Source organism: Felis catus, chromosome A1 (assembly GCF_018350175.1).
Source record: "Felis catus isolate Fca126 chromosome A1, F.catus_Fca126_mat1.0, whole genome shotgun sequence".
NCBI classification, from domain to species: Eukaryota; Metazoa; Chordata; class Mammalia; order Carnivora; family Felidae; genus Felis; species Felis catus.
In genome coordinates, this window is record NC_058368.1 from 156,484,898 (window position 1) to 156,498,661 (window position 13,764).

General features: G+C 38.3%; 1 protein-coding gene across 19 annotated transcripts in view; it reads right to left on the bottom strand.

The window, feature by feature from the left end:
- The window catches only part of MCTP1 (multiple C2 and transmembrane domain containing 1), a 520,292-nt gene that overhangs the window by 44,247 nt on the left and 462,281 nt on the right, over positions 1-13,764 (bottom strand). Inside the window, exons 21-22 of one of the 19 annotated variants that reach the window (XM_045040194.1) lie at positions 9,874-9,877; positions 7,888-8,249 (exon numbers count right to left, since the gene is read on the bottom strand). The exons of the other annotated variants lie outside the window; for them this stretch is intronic. Of the exons in view, the coding sequence (XP_044896129.1) occupies positions 8,176-8,249; positions 9,874-9,877 (78 nt within the window). The 3' untranslated portion in view covers positions 7,888-8,175. Of the gene's footprint in view, positions 1-7,887; positions 8,250-9,873; positions 9,878-13,764 lie in introns of those variants that run through there. 19 annotated transcript variants of the gene reach the window in all.

A 13,764-nucleotide genomic window follows, 5' to 3' on the forward strand; every position in this document is an offset into this window, starting at 1 on the left:
GCCTCATTTTCACTTGGTCTCTGTTTGTTTCTTTTGCAGGGTAAAGATACAGAGCAGTTATACTGATATAAAAAACAGAGATGGAGAGAAAAGAGAAGTTCTATTGTTCCTATCTGAATATCTCCAACAGAACTACCACGTAATCTTAGCCTCTAGCACAGGGTCTGACACTTCATAGGTGCTTAAAAATACTTGTTAAAGAAATTAAGGAGTTGAAGAAATAAGTATTTGTAGAAAAGATATTTATTATAAAAGTGAATAAACAAAGAATCAGCTTTTCTCAATGAATCTTTTAGCATTCAGCTGTCTGCAAAAGAATCTCCAACCAATACTAGTTTAGGTCGTAGAGCTAATTTTCCTCACGTAATAGGAAGTGCAGAAGTCAGTGGTTGCAAATGTTGTTTTATATGTTCAACGATATCACTGGGGACTCAAGAACTTCTATCTTTCCATTCTATTATTTTCTTTTTTATTGCCTCATGTGGTAGGATGGCTGCCCCAGCTGTGAGCATTGCAACCACATTCAAGAGTAGATGAAAAGAGGAAGAAAGGAGCTAGTGGTATCTGTCCTATTTTATCAAGACAGTAGCAAGTTTTTCTAGAAAGCTTCAGAAAAGTTTTCTTACAGATCTTTAGTCAGAACTAGATTAGAAAGCCATTTAGAGATGAGATGAAACCCTTAGAAAATAAATATTTAGCCAGATTCTTTGCTGTTATATATATAATAAGTTCTCTATTAGCAGGGGAAAATAGGGAAATGGACATTGAATAGACAATTAACAATGTCTACAGCACTATTAGAGCCCTCCCCATCCCTCACTCCTTCTGAACACTCAAAGTACTAATGGCATTGTCTTTGTTTATTTAATGTCATTTATTTCCCTCCTAGATTGAAGACAGAACCCCCTGTTTTACTCATTTTCCCCTATCTTTTACAGAGTAGGCCCTTAGTATTACTGAATAAATTGAAAATACTATGAATGTTTTTTGTAGTACATATAAAATAATGCTTTTTAAGTAGCATTTCTTAAAGAAAAAAACATGAATTCATTTTTACACTTGTGCATTAGCTACAACTCCATTTTAAACACACTAGGTAAAAGTAGGCTTAAGTGAAGTTTCAAAAAAGAAGAACAAACAGAAACAACAAATATAAAACATAATTATAATAACAATGCAGACAAAACTGAAATTTTCTCTATAAAATGAGCTTAATTTCTCATTTCTTTGTCCTGTGATACATTCTATACAGTAAAGATATTTCAATTTAGGAATACTAATGCTTTCAGGTGCAGAGCTCTTCGGTGGATCTCAATGCACATAAAAAAAAAAAAAAAAGCCAACCAACCAACCAAACAACAACAACAAAACCTTTTTACATTTCTTGCTCCAGTACTCAACCAACCTTCCTAGCTCTGTTACTCAAAATTCTTGTATCAGAATATTTTGTTCCCACCTAAGTTTTCTACACACTGCTCCTCATGCCTCTTGAGCATTCTCTTTTCCTTGACCTTGAATACCTTCAGCTCCTCACTTGGCTTGTCTAAATTTTAGCCTTCAAAAGTGGGCTTAAGTATCAAGTAGATATGTAAATGTTTACATAACATGTGTTTCTAGCACTCTTTAGGCTGGAAATGTAGTTAGCCTATGGCTTATCTTTTGACCGTGTTGGGTTTTGTTACTCCAGTTGGCCAAGTCCCATGCATCAACTGCCATTCTTTCCTTTCTGTGTAGCTTCTTAGAAGAGCACTGCAGCCACAGCTATTTCTTCTGTAATGGGAAACTGCTAGAATCCTGATAGTGATTATACTCACCACTTAATTAACAGTGATATAATTATGTTACCTAGCATGTCATAAATAGGAACTGCATTAAAAACTATCATTTGATTCTTATGATCTTATGAGTTACTATTTTTTTAAAGTTTATTTTGAGAGAGAGACAGAGACCACGTGCATGCACATGAGCAGGGGAAGGGCAGAGAGAGAGGGAGAGAGAATCAATCCTAAGTAGTAGAATCCAGCACAGAGGCCGATACCAGGCTTGAACCCACCAACTGTGATATCATGACCTGAGCTGAAATCAAGAGCCAGACGCTTGACTGACCGAGCCACCCAGGTGCCCTGAGGTACTATTTTATTTTCACTTTGCAGATGAGAAAAGAGAGGAAATAGATAGCTTCCAACCTAAGAGTTAGTAAATTTTTCTGTAAAGGGCTGTAGAGTAAATATTTTTGGCTTTACAGGCCATATGGTCTCTGCCGTAACTACTTAACTCTGCTGTTGTACCATGACAACAGTCATAGATGTAGTTGTGGTCCAATAAAACTTTATTTGCAAAAATAGGCAGTAGGCTAGGATTGGCCTATGGGCTATTGTTTGCTAACCTCTGCTCTAGTCCAAATAACCCCTTTTATATATTAGGCCAAAAGAGGTAAAGCCACTTGCTCAAGACTGCACCAGAGGCAGATCCAGAATACAGGTCTTCTGATTGGTTTAGTGGTCTTTAATACTAAGTGAATTGGGATAATTATTCTGTAATAAATTGGACTTTTGAGGCTAGAAAGCAGATATGATACTATTGAAAAACTATATCATTTTGATCCAGGTGATTAGATGAATATAATTTGATGTGGATTTTATTCTGTCTTCTGGATCTCCCAAAGGTACATGAACTGTTAGACCCAATTTCCTTGTTTATCTTGCAGGGGAAAGCAGTTCCCAGATCAGCCAAACATATATCACAATTGCGTATATACTTAGGACTTAGTGCTTGTTGAAAAGCATTGCTTGGTGGGTATGGAACAACTGAAAAACTGTCAACACAGAAGTCCTGTGACAAGATTCCTCAGAATGGTTCTAAATGTACATGGCTCCCTGCCAACTTTTTAATTTGGCTTCCGATTTTGCCAGGGGACATTCTGACATGGTTAAAAGGGGTAGGAATATACTTTGCAGCTACAGGGCAAAACCCATGACTGCTTGACCTCCTTAGTCCCATGCTCTAAGAAATTTAGTTCTGCGTTGTTGATTCAAATCTTTGACAGGAAATAAAATTTCTGTGGGGCAAGCTGTTATTATGTGACTTTCATTCCTTATATTAACAGCCTTGTAATATCATGGCAAGTATAGTTAACATCCCCTTGCACATCTATTTCTTGAGCACTGTTATCAGCAAAATAAAGACAAGATGCTGTTACCTTGACTGTTCACAGTAGACTAACCATTAGACTGTCCAGCCTATTCAGGAGTGCTCCACATAATCCGAAGGCTGCAAGATAAGCTGACTCTACAAGGTCAAGAAGTATAGATATCCTTCATGCTTCTGCTATAATTGTGGCCCCACAGCATTCTTGTCTTTGACTTGTGTCACGACCTGCGGTTATGTTTTGATTCTGAGTGTCCATGTCTTATTAGGTTATGCGCATCATATTTAAATACTTAGAGCAACCTTGAAAGAAGTTCAGAATCTTCACCAGCCTATATAATTTTTGCTAGTCCAACTTATCATGAAGGTGATGAAAAGAAATATCTTTGAGTAGGTACAAGTATTTATTGTGGATGACTGGGCAAAAGAAAGGGATGTCTTATTTGTTGGCCCCTCCTAGCACTTAAGATATATGCAACCCTATACCCTAAAACTTGCTTGTGAAGAATGAGGAATAATTAAAATATCTTATCAAAGCAGTGAAAAAAGAGCTCTTTTCCCCAAATTTCATAATTTTTAAGTATTGTATTAAAAATAAATATGAAAATTGTAAGTGATCTCCTGTTAGGGATAACATATATGGAGCCTTGGGCCAAGAACTATAAATATATTTTATCCATGCTATGAAGTAAAATACTATTTACTAAATGCTATTACTATATCCATTATGCAAATGAGGAAACTGAGGCCATAAATCAGTTAAACAATGGATCCAAGGTCTTTTAGCTAGTAAATGATGGAGCTGGGATGCACATTGAGGAAGTCTGACTCCGGAGACTGAATCAACCCTTACTCTAATGGCACCATCACCTGATAAAATCTAGATCCTTCAATGGAGACTTGTTAAGTGAGAGAAGGAGCAGAAGAACAGAAAGAGCAGACCACATATTCCAGTCACCTTGTTCCCCAGATCACTGCTGACATATTACAGAGTACATCCCACCTTGTGCTCCTGTCCTTGTCTGGGCTGTCACAGAGGGATACACAGGACCCCAAGATCAGATCTCAACATAGCTGTTTCCCAACAATTATTGAGGTCTGTGCCTTGCTTTTGTAATGTTACTGAAATGCAGGGAGAAGCACTACATTCTCAATGTTTCAGCTTACATATGTTTGGGTAGACAAAACTTGTTTTTTATGGTCATTCTCTTCCTTCATTATTTCAGGCTCACGAACCTACCAGGCCCTTGTAGTAATCATTAAGGCCATGCACAAATATTCTGGCTCTTTTTAGGACTGTGGTAGGATCACACTTTTCTACCTGCTTAAAGTGAATTGCTTTGGCCAATGAAAGGTGAACACAAGTAGTCTGTGTTGCTTCCAGGAAGAAGCTTTAAGAGTCAGTGCATGCTTTGCCATCTTTCTCCTTCAGACTTGGTAACTGGCAATATTCCCAATAGCAGCTGCTTTGTTGGCCTTGAGCCCAAGGTGAGGATGACAGTAAAGCTGTGGAGCAAAGCTTCCTGTGTGCCTGTGATGGACAAATATTATTAACGAGAAATAAAGCACTATGATTTTAACCTATCAAGATTTGGATTCATTACTGCAGCAAAACCTAGCCTATCCTGATTGGTGCACTCTTACAGAAAATTTGAATGCCTAATAAAAGCAGCAACATAGAGAATACGGCAGAAGAAGGGGACTGGGCTTCTGGCTATCATCAAGACCCCCATTGTTGCCAGCTTAGCAGGAAATATCTAAGGCGTTTCCAAAAGGACTGGAGTTAGCAGTGCAGAAAGAAAAAGTCCTCATCATCCAGGACTGAAATCCTGGTTTCTTGGGATGTAGAAATGTGAAATTTCCAATTCCTGTAACTGACTCAAACTGTGAGGAGCACCGAAGAAGCCCCATATCTTCCCATGTGCCCTCATATATGAACAAGCGCACTGTGGGAGCAATGTGGAGTTTTTTACTAGACTGGCTGAAGTAACCACTTGGAAGCATACTATTTTAACCCTCCTGACAGATATTATCAGTCAGTAGTACAACCAAGGGCTTTTCTCTCTCCTTTCAGTAATAATCAAAAAGAGCGATGCTGTGAGTTAGAGGTTTAAACAGAAAGAAATTGAAATCCATGACAGTGATGACTTAATAATATTGCAAATTATAGTTTTTAGTTCAGGTAATTTAGCATACCAAATCACAGTTTAATTTCCTTCTACAGAGCTCAGGCAAGCAAGATAGTGTATGGGAGAAGGGGCAAGGCGGGGTAGAGGGTGGAGGCAAAGAGGAGAGTGAGGAAAAAATTTTAAGACCCCCCCCCCCAAATGCAGGTACCCTTGAGAGACTAATAAAAGTGACCTGGAGAATGTAAAGGGCAGTCAGTTAATAAGTGTGAGGCATACAGCCGTGATCTTGGGGGGCCAGGAGTCTTTGCTTTTGTTCAGGTGCCTGCTTCTCCTGCCTGGTGGAATGTGAGCATCAAGTGCCCAGAAGGAATGCATAACGTGTGCAGAGCCCTGACAGCTGCGAAGGGAAAGAATGACTTTGAGAGTGTCAGCAAAGCGGAGCCGCGGTTGAATGGCATGTGTCCTTGACTGCGTACAGCACAATGCCTTGTGAAGGAACGAGGGTGGTGGGGCTGCATCACTTAATGATTTGTCTTTTGTTCTAGGATCAACCTTCCAGAAACCAACCACTATTCAACCTGCACACACCACTCATCTTGCAAAATACTCAAAATAGCTTCCTCAGGTATGTCAATTAATTCACCTGGCTGAAGCCGTGTCTGTGTGCTTGGCTAGAGAATCAGGAAAGAATCCTCCTGATTAAATTTCCTCAAAAATGATTACCTGAGTTCCAGCCAAGTAGCTTGGGAGACAGTAGCTCTTCTAGCTGGTCAGTATTACCCAGATAGACTGCAGCTGACCAGCTGGCCCTCATGTTCACCAGAGTACCCTGGAGTAGTTATGTCCCTTTGCACCTACCTGAATTCGGTGTTTAGGGGTCAAATAGCTAGGCTGAGTTTGCAGATGCTTGAAACTAAAGTTTCGCACTCAGGTGCCTAAGAATCACCTACTTAGAAAAAATTCCTGTGAACCGCCCCATCCTTACTGAATAGGAATATCTTGAGGTGGGGCTGAGGAATCAATGTTTGAACATGATTCCTGTATTATTTTGGTGAAAACCAGGGTCTTTTTTTTTTAATCTCCTCAAGTTTACCTGAGTAGAAAAAAAACAAAAAGTAACCCCTCATAAACACAAAAAGCACAAACACAAACACACCTAAGGAAACAGAACTCAATCCAAAGAACTCATATAAGTAGAGAGATCATGTCTTTTATTATACAAACCAAGACACTTCTGAAAGCAAAATTGGGCACTACTAATAATTACAGCAGGATAGCAGGTGTAGACTGGGACTCTGCTAGGCCAACCAGGACTCGTGGTCACCAGAGTTCTAAGACTAATCTGATAGGAAAGGTGATTAGGATTTAGGCCACCAGCCCAAGAGAAAGCCCTCAATCATGTCTTGATGCTTAAACATTACTGCAAATATTTTAATAGGGAGGGTTTTGTGAGCCCTAAGCAGAGAGGATCTGGCTCAGAGGCTTGCACTAGCTTGGACAGAATGGATAAACTCTGTGGTCCAATTATGCCAACCAGGAAGAGACCAGTAGAAATTTTGACCTCCCAGTGGAAGAGTGCATACAGCAGTAACATTTATCCACAGCAACTTCAGAAATCAGTCTCATGAAATGTAAAGGATTATTCCTCAGAGGCAAAGAAGAGGAGAAACAAACCAGACATTATTCTATTCGTTACATTCATCTTACAGTTTCTAGAAAATACCTTTTCCCCAAGTTTTTAGTTTTACTCTCACGTGGTTGGCACAAACCACCTAACAATTATTGTCACATGGATTTCCTACTGCTTTCTTCCTGAGGGAACTACTGCAATATTTCTGTAGGACAAAGGAGGAATGGGTTGTGCATTTTCATTATTCAATGTGTGCAAAGAAATCAGTGTGTAAAGGATGTTTTAGGAGTGCAAAATAGCTAAGTGAGAAAGCATTTTTTTTCTAGGAAATTTCATTTATTTCTTTGGTTTTTAATAACGATTATGGTAGATAGTGGCTTTTGCAAAACATTACAGTGATGTTATTGCATATTTCTTTTTAGATATTCCTTCTATTTTTAGTGTAAGCTCAAAATACAGTTCAATTTGGCATCTCTTAACCAACAAAATTCTATGCTTGCTCTAATGGGTAAATGCCCCAATATTGTAAGTCCTTCTTAAAATGTGAAAACCAAATAAACTGTATATGAAGAATCTGGATCTTCACAAAGTAACTTCTCTTACAGAAATTGTATGTAGGATAGGCTGTGCCTCTTTTGTGTTGAGTTGCCAGTGCATGGAATGGAAGGAAAGTGTAATTGGTGTGCCAGCCCCTGAGAGAAAAGCAGTATCTGAGGAAACATTGAAATAATTACTAAATATGTGTATAAAAGAGGCATGGTGATAGTTACAGGAGAAGGGAAAGAGAAGGCAAGGAAGAGAGAAATCGTTCTTAGATGATTATAAAATATATCTTATTTACCTGAGAGAGTTAAAGTGCATTGGCTATGCTTTTTAAAAACTGGTCTTAATTACCCTGGAGACCAGAATTCCATATGAGGTAAATATGTTTTTAGATAGTTTTCTAAAATATGTATAATTTACTCAAGGAAAAAAGGACTGTGTCCTCTGGAGCCAATCTAGCCTCACAGGTAAATACAAATTTAAGTAGATTCCTAAGAAGTATATTATGTACAGTGGCTGATGGAGTGGAATGTCTATGAAGAAGCTGGGAAGGTCCGTCAGTTAAGTACATAATAAAAATGTATTGGAAAAATACATCATTTTCTCAGTGGACTATAATTGGCTATGCATAGTAAAAAGTCTTATTTTCCAAAATGTATTCTGCATCCGCAGAGTTTTAAATCTCAATAACTGCGTTATTTTTAAAACTCAGAATGCTAAGCAATATTAGTGCGAGTGACAGAACTGCAGGGTAGATGTCATTCTATAATATACAACTCTTTTTGACATCTTTTTTTCACCTTCTTCTTCTTTTCAAGCAGACTTCATCTAAAGCCATAGGTGAAAAGTTAAAGAAGATGGAGAACAAAACTCTACTTTCCTTATTCAACAGTTGGAGTGATGCTCTTAGAATTATCACAGTACATTTAACTTTAAAATATACCCTCTTTTATTGTTCAGGAAGAGTTTTGTTTTCCAGTATAAACAAAATAGAAAGAATGAATGAAAGAAAGAAAAAAAGAAAGAATGAAAGAAACGGAGGGAGGGAGAGAGGGTGGAAGGAAGGAAAGGAGAAAGGAAGGAAGGGAGGAAGAGACAATGTGAAGTGTCTAGAGTAACACAACAGTCTAGTTCTGTCATTTACATCTTCATTTGGTGGGCAAGCCTTTCCTATCCCACTGATCAAGGGGCTTCCTCCTTCTAACTCCTCACCATTCTCCCAGCCCATCAGCTCAATTCTAACTTCACTTGTCATCTTTCTTTGAAACTTGTTCTATGTCCTTTCTGTATTACCCTGTTTGTGTACAAATCATTCTGGGTTGATGAACCATGAACTGTTGTGTTTTCATTGCTACATACTCACTTTACGTCACATGGCCCCAGCCGAGCCTTCACTGCTGCTTGACCATCCAGTCATTCTGGGGTTGACTGGTTATCACATTCCTTTCAGATATTCTTTAAAACTTCCTCCATATTCCAGAGCCTCCCACCCTAAATTTTTTTTTAATATAATTTATTGGCAAGTTGGATAACATACAGTATATACACTGTGCTCTTCGCTTCGAGAGTAGATTACCATGATTCATCACTTACATACAACACCCAGGGCTCACCCCAAGAAGTACCTTCCTCAATGTCCATCACCCGTTTCCTCCTCTCCCCTCCCCCCCCCCCCATCAACCATCAGTATGTTCTCTGTATTTAAGAGTCTCTTTTGGTTTGCCTCCCTCTCTGTTTGAAGCTATTTTTTCCCCTTCCCTTCTCTTATGGTCTTCTGTTAAGTTTCTCAAATTCCACATATGACCTACCCTAACTTTGAATTCACAGCAGATGACCATTTCTCCCACTTTGCTGAAAGAAAGAGGCCATGTGTACTTCCTCAACACCCACCCTTCCATCCTGGATCTCCCATGAAACTCAATCCCTTCTCTAGTGTTCTTCCTTCCATCTATCCTATCTCTTCTGAGACCTTGAGCTTGTACTCTTCTAGCTCTGTAAACCCACCTTCCCCCACTTGTTCCTTCTGAAATAGTGTGAGTTCCCCAAGACTAAAACAACACTCAAATTCCTGCCAAGATCCTAAGTTCTTGTCCTTCCTTCCCTCCCCTTCCAGAGTGAGGCCATTCTGAAGAGCAGTCCATACATGCTGCCTTCAACATTTTCTGCTGTCACCACTCTAGGGAAACTACAAGCACCAAGGTCTTCACTAATTGAATCATCAATGTTCATGACTTTTTCCCCCAGTTGTCATCTTCCATGAGCATTTACCATATTTAATTCTAGTAATACGTTTCTCAAAACTCTTGGTTCCCATAACAGCAACCCTTCTGATTCCCCTCCTACCACTCTTATGATTCCTTCTCAGCCATATGCTCTGTTCTTCATCCTGTCTTGCCCCTTAAATAGAGGCATTCTCCACAGAACTGTCCTTGGCCCTCTTCCCTGCACTCTCAACAGCCTCTGTTTCAGTAATTACTTTTATCTGTAATTAGTACTGCTCAAATTTAACTTTCTGGCCATAACCTCTTCTTTGAATTCCAGATTTATATTTCTAGTATCTACTGGAATACCTAATTTGATGGCCTGGTGACATTTCAGATTCAACATGTTAGAACAAAAGTAATTTCTTTCCCTCTAAAATCTATCCCTACTCAGACTCTGTCTCTTCCATTTAATAACATAACAATCTTCCTGGACTCCCATGACTGATAATGTTGCTGTTGCTGCTAACAATAATGATAACACCACTCTAATAACATTATACTTATGAAATTTGTTTTATGATAAAGACATCATTATAAGCTTTATACATATTTACTCATTTAATCCTTATAACAAGATAAGGTAGGAACTATCATTAACCCCATTTTAAAGATGAGGAAACAGAGGGATAGAGGTGAAGTACTGTGCCTAACAGCATACAAAAGCCCGGTTCCAGAACCAATACTCTTAACCATTATGCTACCCTGTTTCAAAAAATCTAAAGCTAATTTTGGAGGCATTATTAAGAACACATTATAGCTGAGAGTCGCTGGAAGGTGGCTCATTTGAGGTATGAGAGACTTGAAACCAAGTGGTGGCTTTAGGAATACAAAAGAGAGTGAATGATGGGAACACATTGGAACTCTGCAATGATGGAAACTGCGTTCAACTCTGTATCATCCTTGGGCACCACGTGTAATGACTGGGTCTCAGAGACCAGTGAATGTGAATCGGAATATAGAATGAATTCTACACATAGGGAGCAGAAAGTTCCTTTTAATATCATACTGGCAAAGGTAGATCCAATTCTGTTTCCTTATGGGATATGTAACTATGAGGCAGATAGATATTGCCTCAGGATCAGAAAGATCAGAAAGATATTGGCAAAATGAAGATGATAGGACAATCACTTTTCTTTTGCTAAATAATATCCAGTATACAACATGGCTAGTTGGAGTGGTTATGGGACTCTGATATCTGAATTGCTGTTTTCCATTCATACACATAGAACTTTCTATTCACTGAGCATTGAACCAAATGCTTACTATTTATATACCATTGTGCTTAATATGTGTTATAATACTGTTTTTGTCACTATGGTTTATAATGTTTTTGTGGAGACTTACACATTAGATTAAATAAAACCATGAATTAATTAATTAATACATAAATGTTGTAAGAATGTGGCATAATGGTTTAAATCATGGGCTTTTGGAGTCTAGACAGAACTGGGTTCTAATTTCAGTCTTTAGTTGTGACTCTGGACAAGTCACTTAGCCTAGCACAGTGGATGATAGAACTACTTAATAGTGTTGTCGTGAACAAGAAATGAGATGATACATGTGAAGTGCTCAGTATAGTGCACATAATTTTAAAAAATGGAAGGGAAAGTAGATGAATATCAACTGAGGAGAAAAAACACATTATTGTGTGTTTTGAAGTACAGTTATCACTGGCTAAAGAGTTAATTGGCAGGATATGGGGTGGGGAGCAGATTCCAGTTGGGTTTTAAAGATGAATGGGTCTTGCTCCTCAGTGCTACCTGGGGAGGTGGCAGCCATCTTTCACTCAGCATCATGGCTGACCTCAGACCTCTGGTGAAGCCCCAGATCGTTAAAAAGAGGAAGAAGTCACCCGGCATCAGTCAGACTGGTATGTCAAAATTAAGTGCAACTGGTAAAAACCCAGAGGCATTGACAATAGGGTGCACAGAAGATTCAAGGCCAGATCTTGATGCCTGACATTGGTGACAGAAGCAACAAGAAAACAAAGCACATGATGCCCAGTGGCTTCCAGAAGTTCTTAGTCCGCAACGTCAAAGAGCTTGAAATGCTGCTGATGTGCAACAAATCTTACTGTGCAGAGATTGCCCACAATGTCTCCTCTGAGAACCACAAAGCCATTGTGGAAAGAACAGCTCATCTGGCCATCAGAGTCACAATCCCAATGCCATGCTGTGCAGTGAAGAAAATGAACATACAGACAGTTTATGTGAACATCATGTCTGTGTTCATAAAACCATAATACTACAAAAAACAAAAAGGATGAATGGGTCTTGAATAAGCAGAACGGGCACTTCATGTAGACTGTAAGAGCATATCAGGAGAATCTTAAGAGGAAGATACAAAGTAAGGAATAGTGCAACTGCAAAATCTATAGAATTTTTCTTATAGGTTAGAGAAAACCACCAAAAATGATTCGAGTTTTTGCATCTTCATGAGTAAAATATTTGCGCTACTGGTAGAAATTCTTGAGCTACAAAGGACGCTTTTTTGAGAGGAAAGAATAGAAGTTCAGATTGAAATATACTGTGTTTGGGTTTATGATGAAGCAACTTTCAATGTACAAAAGGGTGGAAAGACACAACAGACTTGGGACAGAAGGCATAACCAGAAATGTTTAGCTCCTTGAGAAGAGGAATTAGGCCTCATTTCTGTTTGTATCCTTCAGAGAACATAGCGTAGTGCTTTGAACGTTACAAGTACATAATACTTGTTGCAGTGATGAAAGAATACATGGATCAAAGTAAAGATTTTGGAGTTATCTTCCTTGAAGTGATAGTTAAAATTGTGGGCAAAGATTAAGAAAGAACAAAAGTGGGAGATACACAAACAATGAAGACAAACAATGAACACGGAAGTGTTAGAGTAAAAAGACCTGAGTGTCCAGGGAGATAGAAGGGTATATGATTAAATGGTGGCTAAGATAGCATTGAGCTCAATGCACTAAAAAGGTAGAAGGCCGAATGATGTTATTAATGTCTTCAGGGAACAAGTTCAGGGAACAGTGTTATAAATGGAAGCCACGAAGGAAAGAATTAAGATTGAACAAAAGAGGGGAGTAAATGGAGGCAACAGATGTACAGCATGTCTGAGATTGATGGTGAACAAAGGAAAAGAAACCTACTCTCTTACAATGTATCTATATTTGATGCACAGAACAGACATTTGTCATAGGTACACAAATATTTATTACGTGCATACATGCATGAATATGTGAATGAAAGAATGAATTGAATGAATCATTCATACTGAATGAGAGAAAAATACCCTATCTTGATTCCTTTTTTCTTAATCAGAATATTTTCACCTTCATTTCTGTGCTGTATGTAAATAGATGCAAACATACTTAAAGGTGACAAAGTTGGTCAACTCTTGTAAAAAAAAAAAGTTGATCTCTTTCTACCATATTACTTTTACTTGTTATGGGAAAAGATTCACACAGGAAGTTCTATCATTATGATTTAGATTGTGGGAAGGGAAATGTTTAGAAATAAATACAAGGAATTTTAATTTTCCTATCAATTGTTTTCACATAAGCTATAACCCTTCCAAGTGGCTCCCATGTGGATAGTCTCTTTTATTAAAACTAATTGTTTTGTATGTTTGGAAAATGCAGTTTTATTATGAGGGAGAAAAGTTTGTATGCTATCATTACAATATAAAAAGTAAACATGACTTATGGAAACAAAGAAACATCCGAAATCAGTAAGCATCTGTTTACTTGTCTCTGTATAAATGAAAAACAGAGATCAAGAAAATATTTTAGCTATGGGTTTGTCTTTTTTTAATGCTCTGAAATTCATGCTGAGTGGGGAAAACTCATGCTTGATACATTCAACTTACAGTACGTTTTCAAGGTGAATTACTAAATCCTAAGAACCTGACCTTCTAATGAAGGCACTGAGGCAAGCACAGAGTTGGTGAAGAAAACCACAAAGATATAAAAATGCATAGATATATGATCAACCAGGGACAAACTCTGATAGAATTATCACCAGATCTCTACAGACAAGGTATATCTATCAAACATGCCTACCATAAGCTTTGATTC